Source organism: Mus musculus, chromosome 1 (assembly GCF_000001635.26).
Source record: "Mus musculus strain C57BL/6J chromosome 1, GRCm38.p6 C57BL/6J".
In the NCBI taxonomy this organism is placed as follows: Eukaryota; Metazoa; Chordata; class Mammalia; order Rodentia; family Muridae; genus Mus; species Mus musculus.
The window spans coordinates 40,533,914-40,552,663 of NC_000067.6; the positions used below are offsets into that span (position 1 = coordinate 40,533,914).

The window sequence follows — 18,750 nt, forward strand, 5'->3', positions numbered from 1 at the left end:
GTGGTAGAATTTACTTTCCACTCTCATTTGAAGGTCTACTTCAACTATGCCAGTCATTCCTGTCTTGTTGGCCATGCTTAATTCTCATCTAATGATTTCTTCCTGCATGAACACAAACAGAACAGACACAAAATGTGTGTGTTAACTTTGGATTAAGGATCAGTCCTCTGACCTCTCAGAAATGACTGTGTTATGGGTCAGAGAGATAGAAAACAGGAGGTCACCATTCAGTATAGAAGGAGAGGAAGGAGCAGAAGGCATGGATAAGGTCCAAGTCTTAGTTAGGGTTTTACTGCTGTGAACAGACACCATGACCAAGGCAAGTCTTATAAAGGACAACATTTAATTGGGGGCTGGCTTACAGGTTCAGAGGTTTAGTCCAATATCATCAAAGTAGAAACATGGCAGCAACTAGGCAGGCTTGGTACAGGAGGAGTTGAGAGTTCTATATCTTCATCTAAGGTGGCTAGCAGAATACTGGCTCCCAGACAGCTAGGACAAGGGTAGTAAAGACCATGCCCACAGTGACACACCTACTCCAACAAGGCCACACCTCCCAACAATACCACTTCCTGGGCCAAGCATATATAAACCATCACAGTCCACCAGGTCCATCATTGTTGACTCACATCCAAGTCAGAGCCCTGGGGAAAAAAAGTGAGCACCTTGTTCATTTCATTAGGAATAGAAGAGTGTGTGGTACCATTCACTGTGTTGTCAGGAGCAGAAGTACCACTCATTTCCAGGATTCATGAGAAAACACAATTCATAGGAGGGAGAGAAGACCAGAGAACAGTAGGGGCTGAGGGTCTGATGGCAGGGACCATTCCATCCTTGAAACTGGTTTCAAGTTGTTGGTTCATTCTTCTTTGTCTGTGTGTGGAGATTTTTGTTTGTCTGTTCATTTCTTTCCTTATTTGAGTAAAGGTCTCTCTGTGTATACCAGAGTAGAATAATTCACAGGTAGCCTAAGTTGGCCTCAGACTCATTATCTCTAGCCTCAGCCTCCTCAGTGCTGGGATCATAGACATGTGTGACCACATCTGACAAGTCTGGAGTTTTTATTCAAGGGGCAATAGAAGACCACTCAGTATTGCAATGCACGGGCAGGCTTGTACCTAGTGCAAATCACTTTGATTAACATGAAGAAGTAACATTTTTGAGAGTAAGTTTATGGGCAGGGAAGACATGGTTAATTCAGGCAGTTGCCAGGAGGGACATGACAAGGGGCATGAATCGGAAGAGATGAATGGTAGAAATATATAGGAGATGATTCCATGAGAATGTAGGGCCTAGGAATAAAAGAAGTCAAGAATGGGAGTCGGGGCTTCATTGCAAATTCATTACTGATGGCAAAGTGGGAGTCGGTGTGGTCAGCAAGCATGACAGATGGTGAAGATACCCCAGGAGGCAGAGGGAACAGAGTTACTGAGTCAACAGAGCACCATGTGTTTTACAAAACAAATGAAGAGAAGAAAGAACAGACATTCTAGTTTTCTGTGAGGGTACGTCAGTAAATGCTGTTTAATGAGAATGGAAGACAGAGCACAGATGCTAATTTGGATGGACTTCAGTCAAAACGTTGCAATGAAGAGGGGTTATTAGATTAACGATGGAGATCTCAGGGCTGGGCATGGGAGTATGAGAATGGCCAAGTCAAAGAGCAGGTTCCCGAGCCCCTGAAGTACTTCCAACATGTGTAAAAGAGGGTGAAGCAATAAGATCTTCAGGAAACATACCCTGGTGGGTGGGTGTCCATGGGAGGGAGAGTTTGTGGTGTGCTAGCAAAATACTTTTGGAGGCCAAGACTGCCAGGAGAAGGATTGTGTGAGTCCTGTGGGTGCTGATGGCTTGAGAGAAACCAGGTAGGTGAGGAAGACTCTGAGGACTGAGAGTGAGGAAGCCCATGAGAACTGAGAGCCAAGGTGTTGTGGTAGAAACCACAGCTTTTCATGGGAGATAGAACACCTTCAAGAGAAAGCTTGAAGGAGGTGCATTTGGAATTTTGTGGCAGGAAGGGAAAGGGCAAGTAAAACCAGAGAGGAGACGCACTGCGCCTTCATTCTAAGGTAAACCGTGAGTTTAAGGGTTGCTGGGTGGATGGTTTGGAAGCTTGGTTCCTTGGGTGGGTTCTTCCTCTTGGCTGGTGACTCAGCCAAATGGCAACAAGAAGAAACCTTCCTGTAGGAGACACAAATGGAAGTTCAAGTCTGCAGTGAACAGGACTGATCAGGTAGACCATGTACCACAGGAAATACGGATTCATGAAGAACTAGTTTTTACCTAACATTTGTAGCCTGGTGTACCAGTCATTTCATGGGCAAGCTTGTGTGTATGTATGTGCCTGCATGCGTGCCTGCGTGCATGTGTGCATGTGTGTGTGTGTGGGCATGTGTGGGTGTGCACATGTGTGTTTGTAGGCCAGAGTACAAACTTGGGTTTTACTTCTCAGGTATAACCCATCAGTTTCTGCTGAGACAGAATTTCCCACTGCCCATTAACTTGCCATGTAAGCCAGGCTGTCTAACCAGTGAGCCCCAGGTGTCTGTGCAACTCAACTTCTCCACACTAGAGTTACAAGCATGCTCACCATGCCAAAGGGGGAGAGGGCAATATTTTGAGAGGTCCATGGATCAAACTCAGCAACTTGTGCTGTTGTAAGCGCTGTGCCAACTGAGCTCTCTCCTCAGCCCCGAGGAAGCAACCTTCTGAGTAGAAATCCCAAATCCAAGATTTATGCATCCTGCATAAAATTAAAAAAGAAAGAAAGAAAGAGAGAGAGAGAGAGAGAAAGAAAGAAAGAAAATCAAAAGGAGCAGCAGCATCTTCTTTTTTTTTCCATTTTTTATTAGGTATTTAGCTCATTTACATTTCCAATGCTATACCAAAAGTCCCCCATACCCACCCACCCCCACTCCCCTACCCACCCACTCCCCCTTTTTGGCCCTGGCGTTCCCCTGTACTGGGGCATACAAAGTTTGCGTTTCCAATGGGCCTCTCTTTCCAGTGAATGCCGACTAGGCCATCTTTTGATACATAGCAGCAGCATCTTCTATGAGTGTTGATGTAATAGCCCTTAAAACTTCAGTGAGCAGGCCTTCAGACTTCTCAACGCAAAGGGTGAATTTTTTTTTCAACTTTCAGGTAAGGACATCAATGTGAAGCCGGAAATTCTGGATCCCATTACAGATACACTGGACGTAGAGCTTGGTAAGCTACCTGGTTATTACCATCCCTGGATGCCCCTGCGCTTCAGGGAGGAAATCGGAGGATGACATGAAGAGTGATTAGACTTTTGAGCTAGAGTATTCGCTGTGTACCTTCACTTGGCCCTGATGAGTTTTGTTGCCCCTCATGGTTTCTTAATCTGGAGCATCAATGATCAGATTTGCCCCTCACTATGGCATCCTGATCTTCTTTTGAGGTAGCATGAAGAAACACATTCTAAGTGCCTGGTGAGTTAAAGAAGATGAAATGGTTTTATATTTTAGATGCACAGGTTTCCATGTAGGTAATGATGTATGAACTCATCAAGTTAGCATTGACCCCTGTGACCATGACTCTTGGGCTATTCCTTAAGACAATTATAGAAAAACACTTCAACTCTTGCTCAAATGGATTCCAAAATGTTGCCTTCTTCTGGATAGAGGAGACATTGACTTTATTCTGGCTGCCTTTTATTTTGTCAACTATATTTATTGTTTTATGCATAGCAGAGTAGAAATTGCTATGCTTGAAAGAAAATGGTGGTGTTTCGGTGCAGTAGTTACCATTTTAAATGTGAATGGCTTAAGTTTTGTACAAAGAAATCTAAACAAATTATTATGACAGCATAAGATCAGTAGGTGGCGGCAGTGGCACATCCGGGGGCTAGGAACATAAGGGAGGAAAAACTGGAGCATGGAAAGCAGAAAAACACACAGCCTGGTTGTATATAGCATCAGTGAATCTTAAGGCATCTCTAGTAGAAAAGATCAAGATCCAAAGACGAGCTTGCAAAGGGATTCCCCACCCACTCATACACAAGTCAATTCTAAACGTAGGATAATCTGCACTAGTGGTTGGGGAATGGAAAGGGTAGGAAGAGGAAGGGTAGTCCAATAACATGTATGGCACATCCATCCATCCATCCATCCATCCATCCATCCATCCATCCATCCATCTATTCACCCATTCATCCATTGTGTGGTATGCTGAACCCCTGAGAATCTAAATGATTTCTTCCCTAAACTGCACACACCTTACACTGAACCTTCTGCAAGGCCAGTTGATAGCAAGAACCTCAATGATCATGGAAAGGGTTAGATGCTCCAGCTCCATAGCCTTGTTACAATTTATCTTGGGCCTTTTATAGCTATAGTAATGTCTGTGAGAAAGCACAGTTCTCTTCTCAAAGGTGACAACAGGCTGTTTATTCTGGAGTCTGATGTGAGTTGAGTGTGACCCAGGAACACAGATTTGGGTTACCCCAAATCCATATTCCAATGAGGTAACAGTTTCATAAGGCTTTATGGTAACAGGAAAAAGAAATTAATAAATTCAGACTGTTTTCAAATACAATGGGGAAAAGGTCAGATACACAGGCTGCAGCCCATTAGGGAGACCTCAGCTGTTTGATGACAGTTTTAACATTTTGGTTGGCAGAAGCCAGTGGTCTGTTATGCTAGTATATTCCTTAAAAACTAATACATCCTAATCGTTATAAGGATGTTAAGTCAGCTATGGAGGTGGGCAAGGAATGACTGTTAAGGAGGGTGAGAAGGCCCAAGATCAATTGTTACAATGCTGTAGACCTGGAGCATGCTAATCCTTTGACGATCATGAAAGTTCTAACCATTAATTGGCCTTGCAGAGGTTCCGTGTAAGGTGTGTGTGTGTGTGTGTGTGTGTGTGTGTGTGTGTGTGTGTGTATTTTTGTTTGCTCTATAAAAGAATTTCCATTCACGGCAACCTCATGGCATTGATTCAATATGTAACTATCAGCTAGTCGAATGATCTTTTTAATATATCTTACACATCATCACTAATGTTAAAGACTAGGTTCAAGAGCAGTCCGTTCACAGAGCTCCAACTTGATTGTGAATTTCCTCATGTTAGGACATAGTTACACATTTGAGACACACAACTTAGCTACAAGGGACAATTGTAAGCAGAATTGTGTTACTGAGTGGGATGTGTTAATGCTTGGCTATTCCTGGTACCCACTTGACGGACACCTGCCTACATCCTGATGCAGCCTTATGGTCCTTCCCCATCACATCAATGTTCTGATACGCTCACCTCCTGTTTTCTTGACCTCTGCATTTTCAGGAAAGCCTTTAACTCTCCCCTGCAGAGTACAGTTTGGCTTCCAAAGACTTTCAAAGCCTGTGATAAAGTGGTATGTCAAAGAATCTACACAGGAGTGGGAAATGTCAGTATTTGAGGAGAAAAGGTAAGAAAAAGATTGCGATCATGACCGATCATGACCAAAACTAGTGCTTTCAAACCTTTAGAAATTGCTAAACAGAATCTATGGTGGTGGGGTAGTCACTTGTGCCTACTAGTGTGAAAATAAAACTATGTAAACACTATCTGTCTGTCTGTCTATCTATCCATCCATCCATCTATCAAATATCTATCATCTGTCTATTATCTCTCTCTCTCTTATCTCTCATCTATCATATTTATTTAAAATTCAGAGGCACTCCATTTCTCATTTCTCTTTATGAGGCCATAAAGTAAACTAGATATACAGAAGATTTAGTCAATGATGGAATTATATATAATAGTAGACCCCCTAAGACTGTATCACCTAGTGATGTTAGAGACATATTGCCTGTGTTAAATACCCTGTGATGTTTGCACAATGGTTTCAAATACCTTAGACCATGTTAAAGTGTATTTAATTTAATTTAATTTAATTTTTTGAGACAGGATCTCATGTATTTCAAACTCTCTATGTGGGAGAAGTTTTAATTTCTCAAATGCTGAAATTAGAGGCATGTACCACAATATCCTCTGTATGTTTGGGTTTGAACCAAGAGCATCATGCATTCTAGGCCAGCACTCTACCAACTGAACAATATCCCAAGCTTTCATATTTTGTCTTGGTAAAAGGGACATCCACTGTGCTGAGCACATACTCTATTACTAGGCCAAATCCTCAGCCCACAAAAGGGTTTTTTTTTTTTTTCTAAAAGCAAACTAAAGAGGGTGGTTCCTGCCCCACCAAATCTTCAACTCTGCTTTTATTCGGTGCTAAGGAAATGGCACCATAGCATAGATTCTGGCAAAAGAGAATAGGTGACATGGCTCTACCCTGGAATAGAGCCTTAGAGGAGAGATGTCTGTCTTGGAATACTAGCAGGCTGAAACATTTTATGATAACTAGACTTCATTTGTTATCTGTGACTAACAGACTCCCCAGAGTTTATAGGAGAGAGAACTTGACCAGTTGAAAGGAAAACTGTAGACCTTCAGAGCCAAGCCCTCCAATGTCTAGAAAAGTAAGTCTCTATCCTAGAGCAAAGGATCTGGGACCCATCATGGCCAGTCAGACATGTCAATTGGAGATGTGTCCTACCAATTTTCTGTATTAGAAACCCCTCCAGATAAGAATCCACAGCATGTTCTCTCTAGTTTTTCAAGGATTTCACTGGACTAATGTAATATTTTGAAAAGTATAGATAAACAGTAAAGGAAAGATTTTACTGAGGGAAACGCCATTCAGCAAGAGGTTCTAACATCAAGGAACACATTGGATTTCAAACGGATGCTGCATGAGACTCTACGTAGGAGAAGTGAGGCAGAGCCCAGATTCTCAAGCCACCCCACCTGTGGATTTTAGTCTGCTTTCCAGGAGTGGCGAGGTGACTCTGGCCTTCTGTGAGGGAGGCCCCATCTCCTAGGTATATGACAGAAAACCTCATTTCTCAAGGTCACCATAAGGGACAGATGAGGTAGAAGCCACATGTACCTCAGAATGTGTGGCAAGCAGAAAACTTCTGTGGACTGATTGTAGGCTCACAGCGGCATGACCCATCTGAACATGGTCCCTTAATGTGACCACTGAATGATGCAGACATAGAAAATGGGAACTAAGTAAATGCAGAAAGTCAGTTTTCTGGGTGGGTCAGAGATCTGGGTGCCAGGCTGGAGGTGGGACATACTAAAGTCACACAGTAATGATGATGTCACTACTGTGGCCAGCACCACTCTTCCTCCACTGAACTTTGCCCCTGACACTACCAAGTCAGGATGTTCATATCCTGACTCCTTAGAGTTTGTGTTGTGAGGAAGGAAGAGATTAAAGAGTCCATAGTCAGTGCTCAGCCAAGTACCTGGTAGCAAGCCTCAAGAGGAATTAGGTGTGGTGTGGTATGATGTGTGTGTGTGTGTGTGTGTGTGTGTGTGTGTGTGTGTGTAGGTGTGTAGGTGTGTAGGTGTATGTAGACATATGTGTACTTGCATTTGGAGGCTAGGGGTAAATCTCATCTTTCATTCCTCAAAGTTCACTAATCTTGTTTGGGGTTGGGGGTGGGGGGCAGAATTTCTTCCTGACTGAACTAGGCTGTCTGGCCACTGAGCCATACGGATCCACTTCTGTCTGCTTTCCCAATGCTGGCATTACACGTACACGCTACCACACCTGGCTTTTTACATGTGCTCCGGGGATTAAATTTAGGGCTTCATGCTTGGGAAGGAAACAGTCTACAGAGGGAGACTGTTCATAAATTATCAATATTCTTCATTCCCAAAGGGGGACTCTTACAGTGAAGTCCAGAGGAGGGCCACACGTAACTTGTGCTTTAGTGCAAAGCCTTAGCAGATTCCATCCATTGATGAAGAACAAGCCTCCTCTGTCTGTCTCTGATCTTTTACAGTCTTCTTACGAGAAATTCCTACTGGCTCTTCGTCAGCTTTCTGAGCACAGCTTCACGAATGGCAGTTGATCTTCCTGAGTGGGTGTGAATTTCCCCCTCCTTTTCTAGAATTCAATCCACTTTCAAGAATGAAGTCATTGAACGTACCATCTTCTTGAGAGAAGTTACCCAGAGAGATCTCAGCAGAAAGTTTGTTTGCTTTGCCCAGAACTCCATTGGGAACACAACACGGACCATACGGCTGAGGAAGAAGGAAGAGGGTAAGCCTAGAAGTTTGTTCCCAGAGATTGACAACTGTTCTTCTTGAAAGGGGAAGGGGCATTTTCCCAAAAAGAGCATCAGTGTTAGCTGTGAAAGCTTTCCAGACACTAAAGCACTTTGCCGTGGTAGTTCCTTTAAGGCCTTGACTATGACCATACAACTGACTTTGACCTGAGCTTTGTAACAACTAATTTGTGTGCAGAAGAACCCATTACTCAACTCACCCAGACTTTCTGTTCATGCTGTTGCCCATTCATATAGCCTTCCCACTTACTCATTCCCTAAAGCACTCAATTAACCTACTTATCCCTCTTGTACCTACAAGAATCCCCAGCCCCACCTACCCCCACCCACTGGGACAGCCCAGTGTGCAGACATCACTTTCTTTGCCATTTGCCCCTGCTGGCTTCCAGAGACCATGACAAGAACTCTGAGAAATGCCCATGAGGAACAGTTCCATCCTTAGCAAGATGTCCAGGGATGAGGTTGGGCCAATCATGGACTTGCTCAGTCGATGACTGGAACACAGTCCAGCAGAGTAAATGTCCTCTGGCCATAGTGTGACACTGTAAGTGTGCCATGACGGTAGCTTTCCTATGCAGATCCCTTATTTATAAGTTGAGTCATGGAGGGTGCAAGGTGCTGATGTGACTCCTAGTCTAGGAATGTTTAGACTTCCATGGGGATGAGCACCCGCAAATGTAATTTACAACAGGCAACAGGAAAGGTACAGATGAGCTCTATAGACATTTGTAGGAACAAAAATAGGTAAAATGACTCAGCATCGTAGGTCAGCTCATCAGGAATTTCCCATCAACCTGGCTCTCTAGAGTTAATTGTGGAAAATTCCATCCAGACTTGAGATGACAGAGATAGCAGCATGGCTTTCTATTACATAATAGGCTGTGTTGGTCTAGATGTGTTTGCTCAGATCTCTGTGTTTCCCTTAGTGGTGTTTGTATACATCCTTCTCGGCACGGCCTTGATGCTGGTGGGCGTTCTGGTGGCAGCTGCTTTCCTCTACTGGTACTGGATTGAAGTTGTCCTGCTCTGTCGAACCTACAAGAACAAAGATGAGACTCTGGGGGGTAAGAACACCCAGTGTGCCACTCCCTGTCTAAATGACAAGACACTGTTACTTAGTTATTCCCTATCTATTGGCTCTCTTTTCTTAGAACTGTCTTAGTTGTGATTTCACATGCCTCCTGCCAGCCAGAGCCCATGAGAAAAGTCAGAGGTAGCTAATGCCTGATAGGTAGTGTTTTATCTCGAAGGATTAGGTCCTTCCTCTTCTTCTTTTCCTCCTCCTCCTCTTCCTCTTTTTCTTCCTCTTCTTTTCCCCCTCTTCTTTTTCTTTTAATTTTTCTTCCTCCTCTTATCCTCCTTCTTCCTCCCCCTCCTTCTCTTCACCTTTCTCTTCTTCTTTTTCTTCTTTCTATTCTTCTTCTTCCTCTTCTAATTCTTCTTCCTCCTCCTCCTAGTCTTTCCTCCCCCTTTTCTTACTCTTCTTCTTTTTTCTTCTAATTTTCCTGCTCCTCTTCTTGTTCATCTTCTCCTCCTTCCTCTTCCTCCTCCTCCTCCTCTTCTTCTTCCTCCTCCTCCTTCCTCTCCTCCTTTTGCTCTGGCTTTACACCAGGAAAGACTGAAGAAACAATTCTAGCTCATTCTAGTTACCAGGAACCTTGTAGAAGATACTTTTGTGGGATTTATGGGACTTAGAAATATTCTCTTTGCTAACCAATCTGGGGTGATTCAGCAAGTGGCAGCTTTATATACCGCTCTCCTCATTCATAAAACAGGACTGTCGCAGCAGCAGGCAGAGGACAGTATGTGAGCTCACTGAGGCTAGACCTGGTTTGCCTTTAGACTGGTACCTAAGTATATAGAAACTCAGTATGGTCTGCGATGAATGTCACTTGAGGATGGGTCATATGCCCAGTCAGAGTATTGACTATTGCCATCTTCACAGTCCCCTTAGACAGAGAAAGATGAAGCCATAATCTTCGTATGAGACCACCCAAAGAGGCTGTGTCTTAACTTTGAATCTTTAAGTCTGGTTTTAGGAAACCCATCACCTGGGTTATTACCACATGAAAACAAGGCATGCCAGGTCAGGGATTTGTCCCAAACAAGTGTAAGTTGCACAAATTACAAGTCCTATTATTACCAATGACACTTCTGTTAATTCACCCACAAGACATGGTTGCAATACCCATCATGTTGTATGGGCTAGAATGCTGCTTTAAGCTTTGCTGGCTTCAGCAAGTCTCAGGTCAGTGTATTTGCAGTGTCAGTGACTGACTTTACTGCTTGGAGCAGAAGGTCTGCCTGCCGTGTAAGCACCTTCACTGGGAGGGTCCTCTGAGGCCAGTGGCTTTTGCAGGCTGAAATTACGGCACCAAGAAAAGAAAGTAAGAAGTGTTTCAGGTCTGAGTTCAGTTCCCCGCCCCCACAAACACACACAAACACACACACACACACACACACACACACACACACACACACACACACACACACACACCTGAACCAAGCTAAGAAAACTAGAGAAATACATGCATTTCATCTTATTTTAGATCGATTATTGATAACATCCTTTGAGTTCCATATAAGCCAACAGTGTTTTCAGAATTTTTGTTTGTTTAATTAGCCTTTTATATTTGTATGGAACAAATTCACTGAACCCCCCCCCCCCTAAGATTCTAGAGTTTAACAAAGCAGAGTCAGTTGATAGGGATCATTTAATTTTGTCTCATGTGATTTCACTTCTTGGTGATTTGCTCAGAACTGGGTTCTGGAGCACAGTGATTCAGCGCCCTCTGCTGGTCAAACGGATATTTATTTACAAAATGAAAGCCCAAGAGTTCATTGTGAATGTCTAAACTTCATTTAGAAAGAAATAACACTAGGAGGACATGTGTAGGTCCTCTAACACCACACTCTGTAAATTCATTGCTAAATAAGTTTATCTTTTTTTTGTTTTGTTTTGTTTTCCATTTTTTATTAGGTATTTAGCTTATTTACATTTCCAATGCTATACCAAAAGTCCCCCATACCCACCCACCCCCACTCCCCTACACACCCACTCCCCCTTTTTGGCCCTGGCATTCCCCTGTACTGGGGCATACAGAGTTTACGTGTCCAATGGGCCTCTCTTTCCAGTGATGGCCGATTAGGCCATCTTTTGATACATATGCAGCTAGAGTCAAGAGCTCCGGGGTACTGGTTAGTTCATAATGTTGTTCCACCTATAGGGTTGCAGATCCCGTTAGCTCCTTGGGTTCTTTCTCTAGCTCCTCCATTGGGAGCCCTGTGATCCATCCATTAGCTGACTGTGAGCATCCACTTCTGTGTTTGCTAGGCTCCGGCATAGTCTCAGAAGAGATAGCTACATCTGGGTCCTTTCAATAAAATCTTGCTAGGGTATGCAATGGTGTTAGCGTTTGGATGCTGATTATGGGGTGGATCCCTGGATATGGCAGTCTCTACATGGTCCATCCTTTCATCTCAGCTCCAAACTTTGTCTCTGTAACTCCTTCCATGGGTGTTTTGTTGCCAATTCTAAGGAGGGGCATAGTGTCCACACTTCAGTCTTCATTCTTCTTGAGTTTCATGTGTTTAGCAAATTGTACCTTATATCTTGGGAATCCTAGGTTTGGGGCTAATATCCACTTATCAGTGAGTACATATTGTGTGAGTTCCTTTGTGAATGTGTTACCTCACTCAGGATGATGCCCTCCAGGTCCATCCATTTGCCTAGGAATTTCATAAATTCATTCTTTTTAATAGCTGAGTAGTACTCCATTGTGTAGATGTACCACATTTTCTGTATCCATTCCTCTGTTTTATCTTTTGATTTATAGAAAACTCTGGGGTTTTTACAAAACCCTGGGAGGGTCAGAGGTAGATATGGTGTGTTACACATTTTTATTTTTATTTTGCTTTTAAAATCATTTCTATTGATATTCATCCACCCTTCCTTTTACCCTTCCCCCTCCTCAGTAAAGTCAATCTCACTTTTTAACCCTTTCTGCGTACTGGCGTGTCCTACTATCCTCCTCTCTGGAACTTCTTCTTTACTCTTATCTCAAGGTCTCATCATTAAACACACCAGCACTTACCTACAGGCCACACCTCAGAGTCTCCTCCTTTCTATATGGGCAGTCGAGTACCTCACAAACTAGCTTCTATAGCTTTGGGGGCTCTGAGCCTCCTGTTTTATTTGTGGATGGTAGCCAATCCTCTGGGCATCTCTTTTAGCAAGCACACTGCTGAACGGCCTGAGACACTACTTGTGGCCTGAGACACTAGTTACATCTAACAACACTGTAGATGGAGGTTATGGAATGACCTGAAATATAAACTACAGCTGCTCCATCCCAAAACGTGTGAGTTAATGTGTGAGTTTTCTGTCTCTTCGAGGTAGTTTTTTTATTTCAGCATATCCCAACAAATCTTCCTGATAATATTATCAACAGAAGTACAAGAGACCTGTACAGTGTCCTAAGACTACTTCTATAAATGTAGCTTCTCAAATATAAGGGGAGGGCTGTGTGAGAGCCAGAGACTCTGGTCTGGCATATTTGCTACCTCATGCAACCATTCCTGCAAGGGGAACTCGACTGATCTCACCTCACAAGGAGATACAAGTACTGTCGTCACTTGACACAGCCCTTCATGACAAGGGTACATTCAGATACATGTACCCTTAGGCTACTTTTCTTTGTAGAAACAAAATATAGTGGGCTTGTATAAACCTAGACAGTATAAACTACGACACAGTAGGCTGTGGACTCTCTGGAGAGTGTGTGTATATAAGCCTATCACTACACAGTGGGTACTATATATGCAAATACATAGATAAAGCCCAACTACTCCCAGGTTGTGATGAGCAAAACAACCAACACCCAGTTAAGCAGAAGAGAACATTTATCCAATTGTGAGACTTGTTAACTGCCAGGTACGTGAGGCTGCTGATGGTGTTGTAGGGCAAACAGTGTTTAGAAGCGGTAGTGTGTTCCACAGCCATGGCAAGCCAAGTGCAACAAATGGAGAGCCGGTGATATAGTCACGTGCTATATACGGGCCATGGCCGGAGAGATATGCTTCTGCATATTGTGCACATAGAGGACCATACCAGCATTACTGCACATGGGAGAAATATTATGGGCTGTAGTGCCGTGAGGACTACAGCAGCCATGGGCAATAGGAGTCACCTGTGTGTTGTTAACTTATAGGACCTCCACTGCAATGCACCCACTGTTAACTGAACCATCCAATGCTGTTGCATGGCTAAAAGTGTGCCACTATCTCCCGATGGGTACTGGATCCAGATCTTAACAGCACTTGATTTCTGGTTATTATCACGCTTTAACGGAGCAGACTCCTCTTTGATGTGTGACTAATGAGCTAGAAACACTGCAGATACAAAGAATGATGCCCTCCCGAGCACACAAGATTCAATCACGGGAGGCCCCAGCTGTTTGATCTGTCCCCTGCAGAGACACAGGGGTACTTCATACGCTAATCATTGGGTTTCATAGGGACAATCAAAACCACTCCGTGGTGTGATTTTAAAATGGATGCATCTGCTGGCTTTGCTTTTAATTCCTTTTTGTAAGGATCCCAAATCTTATTTCTTTTCCATTTAGCATACGCTCCAAGCATCTGTATATATCATGATAGTTACTAAAAAGGACTTTGGTTTTGTTTGTTGTTCCCTTTCCTTAGATAAGAAGGAATTCGATGCATTTGTATCCTACTCGAATTGGAGCTCTCCTGAGACTGACGCCGTGGGATCTCTGAGTGAGGAACACCTGGCTCTGAATCTTTTCCCGGAAGTGCTAGAAGACACCTATGGGTACAGATTGTGTTTGCTTGACCGAGATGTGACCCCAGGAGGAGGTAGGTCTTGCCTGCCAAGGAACCAATTAGAACACAAAGAGTAACCCCCTGGAGCCCAGAGCGTCATCTGTCGTGCCTTCATTATGATACATGCCTTCTGTGTTTACATTTCTTTTCATGAGCTAGGTCATCTTGGACGAGAACAGAGAAAACTGTGCTCCAGAGACATGCTCTGTCTTCTAAAAATATCTATTTTCAGGGAAATAATAAATAATAAACGGCCCTGGGAAAACCACCTAGGATTTCCCTGGATTCTGCCTGGGAAATAACCACCTTCATCTTGAACAGATCGCCTTTCTGGCTTCTAGAACTCTGCTCCAGCAGGAGGCATAGCAGGCCTCTAAGATGGATGTCACACATGACCCATCCAAGCCTCAAATGGCCTGCTAGCCTTCCCTGCCCCCATACTTCCACAAGTAGCTTGAGATATACCAGACCCCCAGTCATATTCCGACGTGATTTGGGTTGTTTAGGTGGTGATTAAAGGTGGCAGGAGACAGGAACAGTTGGTAGGCATTAGCACATATCTTCAACAGCTCAGAGTGTGGGCGGGTCCTTTCTCCTTATGTCTTTGCCCAAGAGTATCCAAGTTAGAAGAAACCCTCCAGGCATCTCTGGAAGGTTCAAACTTGTTGTGACTCAGATTTTCTATCAGTTGAAAGTCATTGATTTATTTGTTTCCAGTGTATGCAGATGACATTGTGAGCATCATTAAGAAAAGCCGAAGAGGAATATTTATCCTGAGTCCCAGCTACCTCAATGGACCCCGTGTCTTTGAGCTACAAGCAGCAGTGAATCTTGCCTTGGTTGATCAGACACTGAAGTTGATTTTAATTAAGTTCTGTTCCTTCCAAGAGCCAGAATCTCTTCCTTACCTTGTCAAAAAGGCTCTGCGGGTTCTCCCCACAGTCACATGGAAAGGCTTGAAGTCGGTCCACGCCAGTTCCAGGTTCTGGACCCAAATTCGTTACCACATGCCTGTGAAGAACTCCAACAGGTTTATGTTCAACGGGCTCAGAATTTTCCTGAAGGGCTTTTCCCCTGAAAAGGACCTAGTGACACAGAAACCCCTGGAAGGAATGCCCAAGTCTGGGAATGACCACGGAGCTCAGAACCTCCTTCTCTACAGTGACCAGAAGAGGTGCTGATGGGTAGAACTTGCTGTGTGGATCAGGCTGATAGAAATTGAGCCTTTCTGCTCTCAGTGCCAAGCAAGCTTGACAGGCAGTGGAATGAAGCGGCATCTGTGGTTTTAGGGTCTGGGTTCCTGGAACAGACACAGAGCAATACTCCAGACCTCTGCCGTGTGCTTAGCACACATTTCCCTGAGAGTTCCCAAGTAGCCTGAACAGAATCAACAGAAATAGCTCCATGGGCTGTCCAACATTCATGCACGCATGCCTGTTTTGCACTATATATATGAATTTATCATACGTTTGTGTGTGTATATGCATTCAGATAAATAGGATTTTATTTTGTTCGATACGAGTGATTGAAACTCCATCTAAAGCCCTTCTGTAAAGAAATTTTGCTGCATGTTTATTCATCAATTCTATAGAGGAGAAATATAGAAGGTGAGACAGAACATATGATCTCCTGGGTCCCTACAGGACCCACTTGAAGGCATGAACTAGGTATATGTTTCTAGACCTGCAGGTGAACAACATGCATGGTATCTGTTGTTGGCAGAAAATATCACGACTCACAAATGAATTTAGTGAGCTCATCCTGTGTCCAAGCTTCGAAAGGTCCAATATAGAATGGTGGTCATTCCCCTTGTGTCTAAGGGGCTGGGTGAGAGTTGTGCTTTCTTTCCTACTCACTACCATAAGCGAAAGTCACATCACAAGTCACTAGTGCCAGAAAAAAAAAATACATCAACACTCAGAGGGTCAAAAATTTGAGTCAAGTTCTTCCAAATTGTATATAACAGAGAGGACAGAGCCCTCCTCTTGGCTGGAACACTCTTTACAGGATTCAGATTTAGGAATGGGATAGAACTAATTACGATATCTCCTTGTTTCCTTGGCTAGAGACCTTACCCGAGTCTCTGCAAGTAGAGACTAATTTGTCCCAGATCATTAGTCCAATTAAGACAAAGAATGGGTTTGTAGTTGTCTACAACCTAGAGAGGCAGCAATTATGAAGCAGAGTGTGGGGCATAAGGGCACCCATTTGTTGACAAGCAGCAAGAATACAACAGATGCCATAGCTTTGCATGTCATTTGCCTGCTGAGAGTGGTATCCTGTATGGACACTGATTGGCCGAGTGGTCTTAGGGGAAGTCTTCCTTAGTAACAAGATGATGTGTTTAAGGGCTGGGTCGTCGTTTTGATTAACAAAGTGAATTTGATGCTCATGACTTGGTCTATAGCTGAAACAGGGTTTGAGTTGATGTGGCTGTTTATGCCCTTTGAACACCACCTTTCCTGATGGAACAGGGTGGCTCATCATGTGAGCAGTGAAGGCAGCACCTCATGAACTGGCTCCCACATCATGAGTCACATCCCCTGAGAACCAAATGAGGTCCACAGGCAGAGTGGGTTATCCACTGACATCTGACCCATTGGTGTCTGTGTGAATTGCTCTTCTGATCCTCCTTCGCAGAAGAACCACATCATAAAAACCACTTTGGCTTTGGCACTAACCAGCATCCTGGCTGGAAATCTCAAAGCTAAAGAGGAACCAAAGAGCATAAATTATCCCTGGAGGAAGTTTTTGTGGGAAGGACCACTGTGGGATCGCAGTGGGGAGGAACCCACACTTGTTGAACCACTGTGCCCTGGCTCTGGCCAGGCTTCCTGGGTTTCTTGTTAGCCTCTCTCAGAGATCATAGACTCAGAAACCTCTTCTGGCCAGTGCAGCCAGGTTTATCTTGTTCCAAGATAACTGAGCTCCCAAGCATTTGGCTTTACAGTGCCTCAGACTTGTACAAATATGAAAGCAGAAATAGCCAGTCCATGTTTATAGAATGTCTTCTTTTCCATAGCTAGGTCCAGTGAGATGACAGGTATGCATTTGGGACAAACTGTTATTAATATTTATGCCTTGCATATCAACTAAAACAAGAGGAATAATCAAGACAAAATTCCTGTGTTTGCAAGACTTTGGCTGAGCAGCTAGGCTCAGCAGAATGAAAGCAAAGCCACGTTTTCTGGCTGCACCATCTAGATGAGGAGGCCATGTATCTTGTCTATTGCTTCACATACATTGAACAAATACAATGGTAACCATGCTTTATTTCGGTATAAGAAAGCATCACCATTTGAGTATGGATGGCACCCTTCTAGGACACACTGCAGACCTTTCCTTATGGACCCTATATGGTCTCCCAGACAGTTCTCAGAGAGAAAGTTCTCAACATTCATGTTATTCCAAGGTCAATACCTCAAGTAATATAAAATAAATGCCCACAGTCCTGACTACTGGTTTGTTTTATGCCAGCTTAATACAAGCTAAATCAGTTTGGAAGAAGGAACATTGGCAGAGAGAGAGCCCCCACTAGATTGGACTATGGACAAGCCTGTGGTACATTGTCTTGATTCATGATCAATGTGGGGGGTCACAGCTCACTGTGTACAGTGTCACCCCTGGGCTGGTGGCCCTGGATGCTATGAGTAAGCAGGGTAAATAAGCCATAAATAGGAAACCAGTAAGCAGCACTTTTCCATGGCTCTGCTTCAGTTCCTGTGCCCAGATTCCTGGCTTGTACTCCCTGGACAATGGACCTGAGAATTGTAAGACTGAATAAACCCTTTCCTTCTCAATTTGCTGTTTTATCTCATGGTGTTTTATCTCACTAATAGAAACCCTAACAGAGACACTATCCTCATCAGAGCTATACCATCTGGAGACATGCATAGAAAAAAATCACTTTGAGGGCTGGTGAAACAATTCAGTAGGTGAAACACTTTCAGTGCACCCTGGTGACCTACTACAATTTCTGGATCCCACCTAAAGTCATAAGGAGAACAAATTCTCAATGTTTCCTCTGGCCTCCCTGCATGCCATATCGTGTACAAGTGTGCACACTCTCTCCCCATCTCCCATCCATTCACAGGACAATGATAAATAACATTAAACTTTAAGATGGCAAAAAAATCAATCAGAAGTATCTGAAAAGTGAACAAAAAGAGGTGGGTTAGAGAAAAATAAGAATCTAAAGCTTATTGATTTTTCCCCAGTTTCTACTGATGTAGACTTAGTCAGCCCAAGTCTTACAAGAGGGCATGAGGGCTGACCACAGAGCTGCAGATGAAGTGTGAAGACTGAAGAAGGATTCCCTAGCCTTTCTTTCTCTTAGATTTTCTCATTCCTTCCCTGGGTCCCTGACCAGACCTTACGAAATCCAGTGTTTGAAGTGAGAATGCCACTAGATACTCGGGAATTTATTTCTCCAAGAAATGAGAACTGTCCCCTTAGGTATAAGAATTTGGAGTCTCTATAGAGTGTAATGAACCCCTGTTGATCCTTTTTTCTCTGTGTCCTTTTGCAATTGAGATGCACATAGAGCAGTGAAGTTAATAGTCTCCAGTCCTGGCTAGAAACCTGCTAAGAGGAGGAAAGGAAACCTACAAAACTCAAAAGACAGTACAGATCTCGCAGACAGAGGCTACAAGATTATTTATAACTCCAGGGCTCATCAGCAAGCTGAGTCTGATGTTGAATGTGCTACCATATGCATTGAGAACTGAGCCATAGAACTGCCACACTTCCAGATAGG

The 18,750-nt window shown here is 43.6% G+C and overlaps 1 protein-coding gene across 5 annotated transcripts in view; it reads left to right on the forward strand.

Annotated features, from left to right (window-relative positions):
* Positions 1-17,794, forward strand: part of Il18rap (interleukin 18 receptor accessory protein) — a 36,346-nt gene extending 18,552 nt beyond the window's left edge. Inside the window, exons 8-13 of one of the 5 annotated variants that reach the window (XR_003952534.1) lie at positions 3,145-3,210; positions 5,311-5,434; positions 7,866-8,125; positions 9,077-9,214; positions 13,854-14,027; positions 14,712-17,794. Coding sequence is in view for 4 of the 5 variants with exons in the window: in NM_010553.4 (NP_034683.1) it covers positions 3,145-3,210; positions 5,311-5,434; positions 7,974-8,125; positions 9,077-9,214; positions 13,854-14,027; positions 14,712-15,175 (1,118 nt within the window). In the remaining variant the exon portion in view is untranslated. The remainder of the gene's footprint in view (positions 1-3,144; positions 3,211-5,310; positions 5,435-7,865; positions 8,126-9,076; positions 9,215-13,853; positions 14,028-14,711) is intronic. The other 4 variants (NM_010553.4, XM_030250547.1, XM_006495712.2 and 1 more) reach the window with 4 other exon arrangements.
* The last annotated feature ends 956 nt before the right edge of the window (positions 17,795-18,750 follow it).